Source organism: Schistocerca gregaria, chromosome 6 (genome assembly GCF_023897955.1).
Source record: "Schistocerca gregaria isolate iqSchGreg1 chromosome 6, iqSchGreg1.2, whole genome shotgun sequence".
Classification (NCBI taxonomy): domain Eukaryota; kingdom Metazoa; phylum Arthropoda; class Insecta; order Orthoptera; family Acrididae; genus Schistocerca; species Schistocerca gregaria.
The window spans coordinates 557,357,641-557,374,618 of NC_064925.1; the positions used below are offsets into that span (position 1 = coordinate 557,357,641).

General features: G+C 41.6%; 1 protein-coding gene and 1 long non-coding RNA gene across 2 annotated transcripts in view; both read right to left on the reverse strand.

Moving 5' to 3' along the window:
* Positions 1-1,723: 1,723 nt before the first annotated feature.
* Positions 1,724-3,368, reverse strand: LOC126278679 (uncharacterized). The gene is made up of 2 exons (XR_007550769.1): positions 2,416-3,368; positions 1,724-2,297 (listed from the first exon to the last, which is right to left on the reverse strand). It is a non-coding gene; the product is annotated as an uncharacterized LOC126278679 (long non-coding RNA).
* A 5,738-nt stretch (positions 3,369-9,106) lies between these two features.
* LOC126278938 (lachesin-like) overlaps positions 9,107-16,978 on the reverse strand; it is a 593,085-nt gene continuing 585,213 nt past the window's right edge. The window contains exon 9 of the mRNA XM_049979215.1: positions 9,107-9,252. Coding sequence (XP_049835172.1) covers positions 9,107-9,252 — 146 coding nt within the window. The remainder of the gene's footprint in view (positions 9,253-16,978) is intronic.

The window sequence follows — 16,978 nt, forward strand, 5'->3', positions numbered from 1 at the left end:
GCAATATTACTTTTATTTTTATCTGCGTGATGTACACATGTATTTCAGAATACCTTCTCAGGTATGTTATTGTTGCTCCAGTTTGAGAAGAGATTATAGTATTACTGTCGAATTTTTAAGTTATCAGATTACCGAAATGACTAATCAAGTGATTAAGTGCAAAGGCTCTCCTATTTGTGTGTGCTCTGTTGGTGTAATTTATCATTTCATAATAGCATCGATTAATGCTAAGCTCATGTTTGCACAATACAGTCGAACACCACTTCCACACAATTCCTGCTTTACATTCCTACAATGTTTATCTCTAATTGTTGTTGTTGTTGTTGTTGTTGTTGTGGACTTCAGTCCTGAGACTAGATTGATGCAGCTCTCCATCCTAATCTATCCCGTGCAAGCTCCTTCATCTCCCAGTACCTACTACAACCTGCCACCCCCCCCCCCCCCCCCCAATGCTAAATTTATGATCCCGTGATGCCTCAGGACATTTCCTACCGACCGATCCTTCTCCTAGTCAAGTTGTGCTACAAACTTCTCTTCTCCCGAATCCTATTCAATACCTCATCATTAGTTAAGTGATTTAACCACCTAATCTTCAACATTCTTCTGTAGAAAGCTTCTATTCTCTTTTCCAAACTATTTATTGTCCATATTTCACTTCCATACATGGCTACACTTCATGCTAATACTTGCAGAAACGACTTCCTGACACTTAAATCTATACTCGATGTTAACAAATTTCTCTTCTTCAGAAACGCTTTTCTTGCCATTGCCAGTCTACATTTTATATCCTCCCTACTTCGATCATCATCAGTTAATTTGCTCCCCAAATAGCAATACTCCTTTACTATTTTAAGTGTCTCATTTCCTAATCTCACTCCCTCAGCATCAGCCGACTTAATTCGACTACATTCAATTATCCTCGTTTTACTTTTGTTGATGTTCATCTTATACCCTCCTTTCAAGACACTGTCCATTCCGTTCAACTGCTCTTCCAAGTCCTTTGCTGTCTCTGACAGAATTACAATGTCATCGGCGAACCTCAAAGTTTTTATTTCTTCTCCCTGGATTTTAATACCTACTCCATATTTTTCTTTGTTTCCTTTACTGCTTGCTCAATATACAGACTGAATAACATCGGGGAGAGGCTACAATCCAGTCTCACTCCCTTCCCAACCACTGCTTCCCTTTCATGTCCCTCGACTCTTATAACTGCCATTTGGTTTCTGTACATATCATAGCCATATTGCTTGATACGAACTTCAAGTTTTCGGCTGGCGAAACAAAGCCCAATCAGTTTTATTCCGCTGTTCTGCAGCAACGATTCAATAAAATATTGATTCTTTAGGAAAAGGGGTGTTCAATATGACCCTAATGCAACAGAATATTATATCGAAGAAATATTTTGTTTTTCACCATTATTAAAGCTCAAATTCATAATTTCTGCCCTCACTAATTTCATAGCGTTCCTATTTATTAAATTTCCGTGTTTACTATAAGGCAAATCTTTAATTCCATGTAATACTTTTGTTCTATACATTGCTTCTGATACAAATCAGTGTCGATAAAACTTAACGTATCTTGTAACACTACGTTCCCAGAATAATTGTGAATACTCTAAGAATGAAAGCTGCCTTCACAAGACATGAATATTTGCATTTAAACCTGTATTCAAGATCGGGTTCAAGATAGAAATGGAATTACTGTTATCAGGGAAATGGACAACAATATTTTATTTATCTTTATTATTGACATAGTGTTCATACATTAGGAAGTCAAGAATTCTATCCTCATAAAACATAAAGTAATTTTCATTTACAAAATACACTGTCTTAAATCACTTTCGTACTGATATGGTACTGTTATTATCTACAGCAGGCTTATTTAATGAGTAAAATACTGGAGAGCAAAGCGTAATATTGGAGAAAAAAATGAAAATTATGAAATAAAGATCTGTTTTAAACTTATGGAAGATATGACAAAATTTCCTAATTATCTTTGGCACAGTTAATGAAGTCTTTGTACAATAGTTTCTCTCCAACAGAATACTTCCTTTTAAACGTAAGCTATTTTTCGTTTGCGTGGACGTAATATTTGAGCAGCAGTGGCAAAATCTATAGTGACTTTAAGTCCTTCAAAATCTTTAGTCTTTGCCAATAACATGTCTCCATATTTTGAAAAGTTCCATCAGGATTGAAAATATATGTCCTGTGAACAATAGTAACAGCATCCAAACACCATCATCAGTAAGCAGTAATACATTTAACAGGGTTGCTTCAACGTCACACAAGATTACGCCTCTGGGAAATAAAAATAAAAATACATTAGCAATAAAGGGTCCATATTTTCACTGCTTGTAATGTTCAGATAATCATACCCGCAAAGAACTGAGTAAACAGAAGCTATAGTGAACATTACCTGGCTTTTCGTGGGTCAGACATTCACGGACGCTGGAAGGAGTGACACAGGTAACAGTTTTTAGTGCAGTGCTGATAACAGAATATAACGATTCAGGTTTTCTTAAAGTTGTTGAATCTAACTTTGTCGTTCCTTTTTATCTATTGAAAACACACTCTGATAAGTAAGATTGTAGTATTGAGGCCCAACAGTATTTTCTGTCTCGCAGAAAACAGCTTTAGAGTGTAAATACTTTTGATTGTCTGAAAAAAAAGGAGGTACCTTGTATTATGTTGGTCGCCCTGTAACTTTGCTGATATTTAACATAAAAAACGACAGAACATTGGAAGATCTAACTTCAAATGTTTGAAATTCAAATATTTAATTATCAAAATGATAACTGGTTGTTGAATCTAACTTTGTCGTTCCTTTTTATCTATTGAAAACACACTCTGATAAGTAAGATTGTAGTATTGAGGCCCAACAGTATTTTCTGTCTCGCAGAAAACAGCTTTAGAGTGTAAATACTTTTGATTGTCTGAAAAAAAAGGAGGTACCTTGTATTATGTTGGTCGCCCTGTAACTTTGCTGATATTTAACATAAAAAACGACAGAACATTGGAAGATCTAACTTCAAATGTTTGAAATTCAAATATTTAATTATCAAAATGATAACTGGTTGTTGAATCTAACTTTGTCGTTCCTTTTTATCTATTGAAAACACACTCTGATAAGTAAGATTGTAGTATTGAGGCCCAACAGTATTTTCTGTCTCGCAGAAAACAGCTTTAGAGTGTAAATACTTTTGATTGTCTGAAAAAAAAGGAGGTACCTTGTATTATGTTGGTCGCCCTGTAACTTTGCTGATATTTAACATAAAAAACGACAGAACATTGGAAGATCTAACTTCAAATGTTTGAAATTCAAATATTTAATTATCAAAATGATAACTGGTTGTTGAATCTAACTTTGTCGTTCCTTTTTATCTATTGAAAACACACTCTGATAAGTAAGATTGCAGTATTGAGGCCCAACAGTATTTTCTGTCTCGCAGAAAACAGCTTTAGAGTGTAAATACTTTTGATTGTCTGAAAAAAAAGGAGGTACCTTGTATTATGTTGGTCGCCCTGTAACTTTGCTGATATTTAACATAAAAAACGACAGAACATTGGAAGATCTAACTTCAAATGTTTGAAATTCAAATATTTAATTATCAAAATGATAACTGGTTGTTGAATCTAACTTTGTCGTTCCTTTTTATCTATTGAAAACACACTCTGATAAGTAAGATTGTAGTATTGAGGCCCAACAGTATTTTCTGTCTCGCAGAAAACAGCTTTAGAGTGTAAATACTTTTGATTGTCTGAAAAAAAAGGAGGTACCTTGTATTATGTTGGTCGCCCTGTAACTTTGCTGATATTTAACATAAAAAACGACAGAACATTGGAAGATCTAACTTCAAATGTTTGAAATTCAAATATTTAATTATCAAAATGATAACTGGTTACGCTTGGTAATGATAAGGTGATGCTTTGTGACTTAGGGTTCTAGCACAATTGAGAGTGTCACTCGGGAACTACCGAAGCATCTGTCGGCGGACAAATATATTTTAACAAAGGAAGTACTGAAACTTGTAGGTGAAATAGTTTTTATCTGGGTTGAATGCTTGTGTTTTTCGCAAGTTAGAACTAGGCTAGCTATAGAAACGTAGAAAGAGGTTCGTCGCAAAATTTGATGTGGCATACAGGCACCAAAACATAAATTTCGAAACGCCAAATACTTACGTCACAAATCATTTTTACTATATTTACCCTCGGTATTATGTTATGACTTCAGTGTTTGTTGAACGTAATAACCCAATCTCACTGATTTTAGCAGAATTTTCTGAATTTTGTCTGTTGCCATTTCTTGTAAGGACGCTAAATAATTCATTGAACAAGTTTTAGTATGAGAAGAACCATTTCCATTTATCACAGGTATCGATTTGTCTTAAGTTTGGCTGTTTTTAGTACACTCTTTGTGAACGATTATGGTATGCATTGAATGTAATTAACACGCTTTGTGGGCATTTTTGATATACTTTAAATGTAATTGACTGAAAATCGATTCTTAGGAACAGAATAAGAAATAAATTATGGCACGTACTACCTGACACTGTCTGTGTCAATATCACTGCAGATTATAGCGAAATAGGAAGTGAGTACGTGTTTCAGTTGCTTCGATCTAAATTTATCGGTATTTGTATGTTTCAGAAAACATTTTCACAGCTTCATTATTGAGGCAATGGAGTCATAGAGCCACAAAAATCTCAGCGAATGATAGTTCGTTGTAATCATGGTATCGTATTAATGAAACATTCATTGGAAATAAAGTCTTTAGAGTTTCACTAAATACGGAGTCTCCAAGCTAAGCATTTTCAGACGTGTCGTCTCTGGCATTTCGGTTGATATATTCAGTTTAGTTTTTGCTGTTAGTAACTGGAGTCAGCCAAAACAAATATGGCTCCTTACGTCTTTCGTATGTCCCGCTGTGTCGACGGAAAGCGTCAGTCGATATCCCGTTGCAAACATAATGGTTGTTAAAGCGGAATTTTGAGTGTCCATTCCATCAGAGGACATCCCAAATAAGTCCAGTGCGATATTCGTTTTATCGATACGTAAATTTAGTGACAGTAGAACACGAAAGAGTAACGCGAGATGCAGCAGCGGTCCATGTGCCTCCCATGGTCCACGTCACCATGCAGCAGGGCTGGTCAGTCACAGTTGGAGTACTGGTTACTATTCGTTTTCTACGCTCCTTATTAATACGTACTAGTGAAACACTTACCACACTTAGTTGACAGGAGAAATAAAAAATTCCGCTTTAAAAGTAATTTTGTTTCAAAGTGGAAACAAACGTTCGCCGATCGTCGACAATGGGAGTCGCATGGAAGACATGGTGAGCAGTATTTTTTTGGGGCTGACTCTAGCTACACAATGAAATAACGAAACTTCTAATATCTACCAAAGCACCGGAGAAAAGTGCCTCTCGTCTCTTAGTGGCAGCACCCATTATGTGGCAAAGAATCATTACTGGTCCGAAAAAAGCTATGCAAGTAACGACAGACTATATCACCTAGTGAATGCATTTACTAATACTTACATATTTAAAAAGAATATTTGATTCGTGGATATTGGTGAGTTTTCATACGTATAATTTCTGAATTGGACATCGTTTGCAGTACGAACTCATTCATAGGACGATTCATGAAGTTGCGCATGAGCTGAAGAAGCTGACAGAAGAGTCTCAATACAAAAACTTTAAACAGGAAAGTACGGTCTTGAAAGTAATGCTGACCCAATGAAAACTTGGGAATGTGAGGAGTAACAAGGATAATCATTGCACAGACATCTGTATACGTATGATTGGAAGGAACCAGTAGGAGCTCCTGCCTATACAAAGATTGGATCTGGAGTTCTAATTTCATGGTTCCCACACGCCATTGGTCTGTTGCAGCTTGACTGCTTCCTTTATTTTATTTTGTGATCTAATACTAAAAAGAAAAGAAGTCGTGTACGTGTCACCAGGAAAACTGTAAGCTCTGTTGCGATTTATGCAATGCCTCGTGTACTTAATACAGCACCGCACAACTTTCTACGGATATGTCGTGGCTGTATTGAATGCGGTGGTCGCCATTTGAAACGCCTTCTGTAATGTACAGCATTGTTGAGTGAACAATACGATCTTTGCTGAACTTAGGGTGCATGTGCATTGCCTTTTCTTGTTGTTTCTGCCAATCATAACCGCCACCGGTCAAGATTACTTGTAAGACAGAAAGTTAGTATTGCATAGCTGTACTTCACTCCTCCAGTAGCTCTTTCAATTTGTGGACAGCCTTTTCAATCCTTCAGTACCACAACTCTTTTTTCATAACCTGGGGCAGTCTCATGAAAAAACGAGACACATGGAAAAAAGTAAACAAACTATTTATTATTTCAATATTTTAAAACATTTATCCCATTGTGAATCACGACTGTCAGTTCCTTCGTGCAAAAATGTTTCCGCTTGCTTACACAACCGTCATTGGCTCTAGAACCATGAATGTACCCATTTCTCCACCCCTGCATGAAAACCGACGTCCTCTAATTTTTTTCTTCAGGACAGCAAAAATAAGGAAATCCCTCCGGGAAAAATCGGGACTTAAGAAGGATGTTTGATGGCTTTCCAGCGCAACCTCTGCAATGTAACAGAAACCAACTTGACAACATGTGGGCAAGGATTTTGTCATCAGGTTGCTTCAACTACGCTGCAGAAGTCTTTCTGGAGATTCCTCAAACATGCACCACTCTGTCCGGATATCTTTCTATGCGATTTCCTTTTTTTGGAGCCCTGAAGAAATACATTGTTGGCCGACGATTGTCAGGCAGAGGTGAACACATGGATAGAGTCACGATTCTGTAGGCAACGGCACACATTTTTCTTTGAAGGCATTGACACTTTTGTCTCACAGTGGGATAAATGTATTAACTGCTATTGCCATTGCTTTTTAAACAATAAACAGTTTCATTACTTTTTTCCAGTGTCTATCTTCTTCATTAGACCGGCTTTTATAACACTGCGTTTATAACAGAAGAAGCAAAATTGTATCTGTATGCAGATACTCTGTTTCCTAACACCATAAATTGTACTGGGATGTCACCGCCAGACACCACACTCGCTAGGTGGTAGCCTTTAAATCGGCCGCGCTGCGTTAGTATACCTCGGACCCGAGTGTCGCCACTAACAGTGATTGCAGACCGAGCGCCGCCACACGACAGGTCTAGTCTAGAGAGACTCACTAGCAGTCGCCCCAGTTGTACAGCCGAATTTGCTAGCTATGGTTCACTGTCTACATAAGCTCTCATTTGGAGAGACGACAGTTTAGCATAGCCTTCAACTACGTCATTTGCTACGACTTAGCAAGGCACCATATTGAGTTATTATATGTCTTCTGAACAGATAATATTGTGAATCATGTACCGTCAAGAGCAACGTTCTTCATTAATAGATTGAAGTTATGTATCAAACTAATTACGTCCGCTTTCTGAATTATAATTCCTTGTCATGTTCCAGCACTCACGTCAGTATAGTCCTTCCTTCCTCACGCCAGCCTGCGTGAGATAAAACGCGTGCATTTCGGCCTCCAGTAGTAACTCAGTGTAGGCTCTTCTGCCAACACAACATGTACCTTTTCATACACATGTATACACACTGCAAAATTTCATACTTTTACATTTCCCACAGTCAGTGTTCTCTGCAATAAGTTTCTCGATTGTGTAGTGATAATCATGTTACGTGAATTTTGAGCAACAGCTTGCGACAATGGAAGGGTCGAGAACAGCTGAGAATGATGGTGATGGTGTGTGTGCGTGTGTGTGTGTGTGTGTGTGTGTGTGTGTGTGTGTGTGTGTTTTCAACAATTTGTACAAATGTCGACAGCATAAGAACCATAATACCGGGTGATCAAAAAGTCAATATAAATTTGAAAAATTAATAAGCCACGGAATAATGTAGACAGAAGTGAAAATTGACACAAATGCCTGGAATTACATGGGGTTTTATTAGAACTAAAAAAACACACCTTATTGCTACAGGCGTGAAAGATCTCTTGCGCACGTCATGTGGTGATGATCGTGTGCTCAGCCGCCTCTTTTGTCATGTTTGGCCCTCCCAGGTCTCCAGACCTCAGTCTGTGCGATTATTGGCTTTGGGGTTGCCTGAAGTCGCAAGTGTATCGTGATCGACCGACATCTCTAGGGATGCTGAAAGACAACAGCCGACGCCAACGCCTCACCATAACTCCGGACATGCTTAACAGTGCTGTTCACAACATTATTCCCCGACTACAACTATTGTTGAGGAATGATGGGGGACATATTGAGCGTTTCCTGTAAAGAACGTCATCTTTGTGACTGATGATCTCAGATGTTAAGTCCCATAGTGCTCAGAGCCATGATCTTTTCTTCTTTTCCTTACTTTGTTATGCTAATTATTGCTATTCTGATCAGATGAAGCGCCATCTGTCGGACATTTTTTGAACTTTTTTTTGTGGTATCAATTTGTACCTCTGTATCTACATTATTCCGTGATTTATTCAGTTTTCAAATTTATACTGACTTTTTGATCACCCAGTACATGACAGCACCAAATAGGTCATAGGAAACTAAATACTGTTCCATGCCAGTTCGCAAAAATTGGATGTTAGAGAAAAGAAGTGGGTAAGTGATGCACTGAGAATTTCAGTTCACGCATCCCCTGCTGTCGTATAGAGCGTTTCCACTACACGGTTTTCCACGGCCACTGATGGAATGAAGATGGTTTCTGACACCGGTAACTGAAGAAAGCACACTGTAGAGAACGCGAGCTGCTTTGGATGAGTGTCTGGTGCAGGTCGCATTTTAATTGACAAAAAGTTAATTCTTTCATGACACCGGCAGCCAGTGTATCTCAGTCTCACTAGTTTCATTCGCTAATCCAGCAAGAGCCAGCAGGTTTGTTACTCCGATTCCCGAGCACAAAACACGGCCGCTGTAGCCACTGGAAGGCCTGCACAGACTCGACGTGCGCCTCCAGTCTGGAGTCTGCAGAGTGCGCTGCCGGAGGAGTAGAAGCAGGCCGGCGGAGTCGGCGGCTTCTCTGGCGTCGGCGGTGGAAGCGGAGGCGGAGGCGGCGAGGGAGGCTGCGGGAGCGTCCGTCACCTGCAGGAGGCGGTGGCGGTGGCGGCGGCGGCAGCCAGGGCAAGCGCCAGCGGGAGGAGCCAGCGGGGGGCCGAGGGGGCCCGCAGCGCCGCCCCCGACGATGGCGCCGCTCCCACAGGCCGCAGCGCAGCCTCCTTCAACCCTGTAGGACGGCCACGGCTACAGTTAGCAAACAATGATACTAACATAACCGTACAGGTTTCCGCGGCCACAGTCCGGCTGTGGTATTGCGTCATATTATACCACCCACTCGCTTTAATGCGACCACATTGACAAATTCTGAACAAGCACCTCTTACAGTGTAATGTGTCAGGCAAATCCAACAACTTCCATGAAAACTCTGACATGATAAGCAAATCCAGCAGAATGTCACATAGCTCCGAATAAATCGTGACATTAAATTAACCAAAGTAACACGATTAACGAGTGAGCAAATGGATTACCACATACTAACACAAGAATGCCTAAATTCATGTCATACCTTCCTACAGTGAAGCGGAGAAACGAGAACAGAAGCCGAGAACAGAACCGTGTTAAGCTATAAGGCCCTACGATAAGGGACGGACACCCACGTCGTCAACCAACCGCCAGGACCACCCCCCAGTCCATGTTAAAAGATAGACGCATCCAGAAGAACAGTATGATCTGAAGATAACACTAAAAGGGCCACACCACCGGCAAGTTTTAGCGTGAGGCTTCTTCGCGTCTCTGTTACGTTGCAAACGTTAAAAACATTGCCCCACCACGAAACGTATAACGTTTCTCATTGGATAGACAGAATTTTTGTAGGCACAGCTTAAGGTTAACATTGAGACACTGATTTCTCAGATGAAAACACAGCCAGACAGTTTTTTTTTAAACCAACTTCGGTAAATTTTTAGTAAGGAGAAGTCAGGAGAGAATTGCTTCTAAGACGGCGAGCTGTATGGAGCTGTGCCCACCGCCACCCCCTGACGCTAACTAACCAACGACAAGGTAATGAACGCACGCGATGTGCAGAACTATAGACCTACATCTCTAACGTCGATCAGTTGTAGAATTTTTTAACACATATTATGTTCGAGTATAATGACTTTTCTGGAGACTATAAATATACTCTTTAGGAATCAGCATCGGTTTCGAAAAAGACGATCGTGTGAAACCCAGCTCGCGCCATTCGTCCACGAGACTCAGAGGGTCATTGGCACGGATTCCCAGGCAGATGCCGTGTTCCTAGACTTCCGCGAGGCGTTCTATACTGTTCCCCACAGTCGTTTAATGAACGAAGTAAGAGCATGTGGACTGTGAGCCCAATTGTGTGATTGGATTTAAGAGTTCCTAGATAACAGAACGCAGCTTGTCATTCACAATGGAGAAAAGTCTTCCGTTGTAAAAGGATTTCAGGTGTGCCGCAGGGGAGTGTAATAGGACCGTTGCTATTCACAATATACATAAATGACCTTGTGAATGACATCGGGAGTTCACTGAGGCTTTTTGCGGATGATGCTGTGGTACATCGAGAGGGTGTAACAATGGAAAAATGTACTGAAATGCAGGAGGATATGCGGCGAATTGACGCAACTGAATCTCAATGTAGACAAGTGTAATGTGCTGCCAATAGACAGAAAGAGAGATCTTTTATCATTTAGCTACAACATAGCAGTTTGTTGCACAACTTGAACAGAAGAAGGGATCGGTTGGTAGGACATATTCTGATGCATCAAGGGATCACCAATTTAGTATTAGAGGGCAGCGTGGAGGGTAAAAATCGTAGAGGGAGACCAAGAGATGAATTCAATAAGCAGATTCAGAAGGATGTAGGTTGCAGTAGGTACTGGGAGATGAACCTTGCATAGGATAGAGTAGCATGGAGAGCAGCATCAAACCAGTCTCAGGACTGAGGACCATAACAACAACATAGTAGGTCGGCAACTGGAAGCAGTCAATTCCATAAATTATCTGGGATTAGGCATTAGGAGTGATTTAAATTGGAATTATCATATAAAGTTGATTGTCGGAAAAGTAGATGTTAGACAGATTCATTGGAAGAATTTTAACGAAATGCAATCCAAAAACAAAGGAAGTAGATCACAGTACACTTGTTCGCCCACTGCTTGAGTATTGCTCACCAGTGTCGGATCCATACCTGATAGGGTTGATAGAAGAGGTGGAGAAGATCTAAAGAAGAGCAGCGCTCTTCGTTACAGGATCATTTAGTAATCGCGAAAGGGTTACGGAGATGATAAATAAACTCCAGTGGAAGACTCTGCAGGAGAGACGCTCAGTACCGCGGTACGGTCTTTTGTTTTGGAGTTTTGAGATCATACCTTCACCGAGGACTCAATCAGTATATTGCTCCCTCCGACGTATATCTCGCGAAGAGACCATAAGAATAAAATTGGAAATATTAGAACTCACACAGAGGCATACCGACAATCTTTCTTTCCACGAACAACACAAGATTGAAATAGAAGGGAGAACCGATAGAGGTACTCGAAGTACCCTCCGCCACAAGTCGTCAGGTGGCTTGCGGAGTATGGATGTACATGTAGATGAAAGCCGTGTACATCTGCGCGAGTTTCCTCGCATGACGATCCATGGACGGAAAAGCCCGAGAATGTCCATTAGCGGTATTGGCGTGCACATTGCACCCTTCTTAGCCTATGAACTGCTGTCAGCATGGATGCATCAATGAGGCGCCTGCTGTGGAGACCCATGAGCACCATCGTTCGCTGATCGGTCGTTGAGGAGAGTCTGTTGGTAGCCCCTTAGTTTCAGTCGGCGACCAGTTGCTCAACAGCTGCAATTCTCATTTACCCATACACATCTGTACAGGCATCCTTCAGTCCTGTCGTCCATCGTTCATCGTACCAGTTTTGGACAGCACCATTTTGCCACGCACGATATACGTAAACTACTGTGGCATGCCAACAGTTTACGAACTTGGGCTTTTCCGAAATTCTTCCACCTCTGCTCCGCCAATGACTATGCACTTTTGGATGTCACACAAATAGCTCCGTTTCCACATTACCAGAACGGCCCGACAGCTTCCAGTGACACCTTGATATGCTCTATATGCCCTTCACTGCTAGTGATGGTGCCTGCCATCCGTGAGTGGTTACTGCACGTTGTCTTGTAACATTGTTGTGTAAGAACACTTAGACACTACTCGAGAGGGGCGCGGGGCAGCCGCACGGTCTCCGGCGGCTTGCGAATGTTCGCGCGGCTTCCCCAGTCGGAGGTACGAGTCCTCCCTCGGGCTGTGTGTTTGTGTTGTCCATATCGTAAGTTAGTTTTACATTCAGTAGTGTGTAAGCCTAGGGACCGTAGACCTCATCATTTTGGACCCTAGGAAAGAATCAAAGAAACCAAAAAACTACTCAAGAATTACTTTCAGTCTGCAAATATTGTATAAAAAACACTCTGAACCTCCAAAACTATTAGTCCAGCAGAGAGCGGTGACAGGCTCGAAACACTGGAACACATTTGGTTACTCATACGACGGAATGAGGTCATCGACCACTCGATAATGCTTCCATTCCTTCCATCCGCAGCTCGAACTGTAGTTATTGTGTCTGCACCTCACTGATACCGACAGAAAGCCAGGTCCGTTAGTTGTATGATGGGCTGTTAACGTCTGCCTGGGAGATGAGGGGAGGGGGGATAAACTTCGACTTCGCGTACATCCACTCCTGCTGGTCACAACGTTGACTGACGGCACATGAGGACCGGGCAGGCCTTCCTTGGATGAAGAATTAAAATGTCCCACTGCAAGCGAATCGCTATGCCTCTAGATTCCACGATGGGTGCTGACGCACCCCTCTATACGTTCCTGCGATGCGGACACAGCACAATTGCTACGAGGCCGCACCGAGGAACAAACAGACTCACTGTAAAACTCTCACCAACAAATTGAACGTTAATTTAGTTCTGCCTCATTGACGCCCAAACATTGACAGGTTGTCATCACTGACTCTGTACTTCACCTCTCTGAACCTTCGTATAGGATTACATCCAGTGAATACCTATAGCAGAATGAGCCTGACCTTACATCACTGCTTTAAAAATCCTTTGACATAATTCGTCACGTAATGTGGAACGAGTGGGAAATTTATTGCAATAGGTTACTGCGACGAAGGAAGAGGGGATTTGCTGTTGATAACTGCCTTCCGAATTGTGTCCCATAATAGAATATCAACAGCAATTGATGTGTGGACTCCTACTAAACGTATGCTGAGCGTCTCCAGTTACTCGCCGGTAGCGCTCGCGTCTCCTGTTGTCAGTGAGGCCTCTGGCGTGTGACGGCTGGCAGCCAGGATAGGAAAAAGTGGAGTCCACTTTTTCGATTCGTATAGCTAGGATGTTTTACTATTTCGATGGCTTCTCTGATCTTGCATTTCACAATTTCCAGTTGCTTGAAAAGTAAGCAGGTTTCATTAACTTTCATTTTCTTGTCGCGGTCGTTCTCGTGTTCGACCGGTGTAGATTTGCTTCCCCACCCAATTTGAACGTACCACCCGCGCTTTCGTACGTACGTTGCTGATCCGTGGTAAAAATTGCTGTTTTGAAGAGCGTGCCGCAGCGCGCAGTGTGAAGCAGTAGCCCTCCGTTTCTGGTGGTGGCGTCGCTGTGGTAATCGCTGCTTTGGTGTCTCCCTCTGGTGGGAAAGGGGAAAGGTTGGCTGTTCTCGTGCACTTAAGGGGCGCTATGAGCTCGCCAGGGGGTCAGTCTGGGTCAGCCTCTCGTCCCCAACTTCCTAGTCTGTCTCTCGGCCGCATTTTTTGGGCAGTTGGTGTGTATGTCGTTCGGAGTACTAGTGTGTCTGTTGTTCGGATCAACCTTTGAGGCCAGCAAAGTGAGAGACTTTCCAGTCCGCCAGTAAGAGAACTCAGGGAGCGGTCGCCCGGTCGGGGCTTTGAGAGCGGACGATCTGGACGTGTGTCCATCAGAAAGAGTAAATTCGTTAGACCGCATGTCGTGAACTAATATATATATTATGACTTTTGAACACTATTAAGGTAAATACATTGTTTGTTCTCCATTAAAATCTTTCATTTGCTGTCTATGCATATCAGTAGTTAGTACCTTCAATAGTTAGTTAGGATCTTTTATTTAGCTGGCAGTATTGGCGCTCGCTGTATTGCAGTAGTTGGAGTAACAAAGATTTTTGTGAGGTAAGTGATTCATGAAAGGTATAGGTTATTGTTGGTCAGGGCCATTCTTTTGTAGGGATTATTGAAAGTCAGATTGCGTTGCGCTAAAATAAATATTGTTGGTCAGTTTTGTGTTGATCAGAATAAGTAAAGGGAGAAAGGTCTGAGTACGTTCAGTTTTGCTCAGCCGTTTGAAAATCAAATAACGTAGGAGGTTTACCATCACAGTCATTTAATAATTTTTGCAAGTGCATGTTTCAGAATTTATAGGAATTATGTTCAGATTGTGCGTAGCAGGACTTGCTTTGACAATAACACTAGTGTCATCGCTTGCCGTTAGGTATGGCGAAGTAGGAGGAACCCGGTTTCCAAAGATCAAGAACGTGAACAGCACAAGTCACTGTGATGTGGTTCACTAACGTTTGTTCCCTACTCTATAGGAGAGAGATGCTTTGGACTCAAGAGTTCTGATGGAAGATGGAGCTCCACCTCACATTGCTCGTTTCGTCACTCCGTAGAACGTATGACGAAAATCAGATCATTGCCCAAACAATACGAACTGCATAGTGACGATCACCAGATTTGAACTGTTATAATTGCTCGCTGTATGGTTACCTTAAAAACAGTCTTTAGCAGTGGGACGGTATCAGACACTGGAGGTTGAAAATGAGAATTGCGAAGAAGGTAGCTACTGTGACACCTGAAATTTTTCGTGCAGCAGTATAGCATTCTCCAGTGCAGCTCTAGTGTGTCGTGGACCCAGAAGATCGTCACATTGGGCGACGTTTGTCTATAGCATCTACCTTGTCGTTCGTGGAGCGTAGCAGATCCATGATCTTGTGGCTGCTTTCGGTTCGACACCAACCTGATGAAGGTGTTTACCAACTCGGTTAGTGACATTCTCCACAATGGCTAAGGGCACTGGTGTATGTACATTATCAGCTTCCTGCCTATCTCGCTTTCTTAGTTCCTACTGCTGCGTGGGACGCTTTGTGGTAAAAATTATTGGCGCAAAGGAGAAAAACTAACTGCTACATGAATGTGTCACCTGATAATGGGAGTAGGGTAGGAACCGACTGCTACACCGTCTGTATGCTTGCACTATCTTCCTTGTGCCTTGAAGTATGTAGATGACAAACAGCCAAATCGTCTATGTTTAGCAGGAAATGCACTTGTAGGACACAAAAGTTTTCAAATACTGACCAGGTTGTGAATATTGGCTTTGTGTCGAAACTCACCATGATTTCTGTGGCTATAATTGTTTCTCCTGGCACCAGTTCTACTACTGAAGTTTATTCAATCCCCTACTGGCTTCAAAGGATCGCCTTCTTTATGTACTTTTAGCACTCTATAAATTCTATAACGAAATTGAATACTGGAAATAAGGCTCTTGCCTATCTTAGTATTATTTGTTCAGTGCATGAGTGATACTGCAAGGTTTCGAAGGTGACAATAGCATCATCGTACCTGCTGAAATATCACAATTTTCTTGATCTTCCTTAGTTCTTTAGATAGCTGCCCATTCGTCATACTAAGGTTTTACTTCTGTAGCTTGGCACGTAGCAATGTTCAGACAGTTTCCTTCTCAATTTTCTAAGCTTCTGTTGCAGATGCGTGCCAGAGTACTTCTTCCTTAGATGCAACGACTTGCTCTTTTGGCATTCAGTCAGCTGGCTGTAATGGTACGTTCCAATGGGCACCGAGCAATATCACGAACTCAAAAGCACTCGCGAGTTTTGACCACTGATGGCGCGTGGACGTCAACGCGAACCGAGCACAGCGAAGCCATCAGACGTCAGGAGTCAGGAGAGAGGTGAGCTTGGAGACGACACTATTCCTCATGCCCTGTCCAAAGCGTATTCCTGACAGTTATGTCTGTGGAGGTAGGAGGGCAGCAAGTGGCCTAGTTTGATCGGGAACAAGAGGGCGGTGCGTGGTCCTTTGTGTCAACTGCGAAAGCATGCATCCGACTAAGAGACGATTCCGAATCACTGTTTCAATGGGAAGTGCATAAAGCACGATAGATATAAAGAAAGACGGCCGGGGTGGCCGAGCGGTTCTAGGCACTTCAGTCCGGAACCGCACCACCGCTACGTTGAACCATTTTAAGACATAAAAGAAAGACGAGCATGCGAAATTAAAGGTCTCGATGGGACGAAACACATAAGTTTACAATGATCTTTGTAGTACAATTAGTTTAAGAGTTAAAGACCAATAAACGCGAATGTATTACTATAATTTAAGAAAATTAATCATATACACAATTATAGGTGCAGAGCGGTGAGGTAGCTCAGAAGAAGCGTAATGTAAATAAAAATACATATTAAGTATCAAATGTTAGCGTACTTAGTAATTTTCCGCATTATGTTTATAATTTCAGTGAAAATATTATTTGTTCTTTTTTTGTTTTTACTTGGTGATGTACAGTTTTAATGAATGTTAAAGGCTGAATTATGAAATACACTGGTGGATCAGTTTTTTTTATGTAATACGATTGATTTCAGTGTTGGGTCAAAAATCATCGGTTCCAAGAAATATCTCCGCTCTGCATTTACACAGTTGGGATAGCAATTATAACTTGTGGACTGCTCCAATACAAGTGATAGTTTTATGTGCATCACATATATATTTTGTCGACAGGAGACACACTTAAGGATGAGCTTGTTGCCATCTACGTTGAGTAATTTGTAATACAATTAACATTATATGTTTTAATTTGAAATAAGGAAACCGATG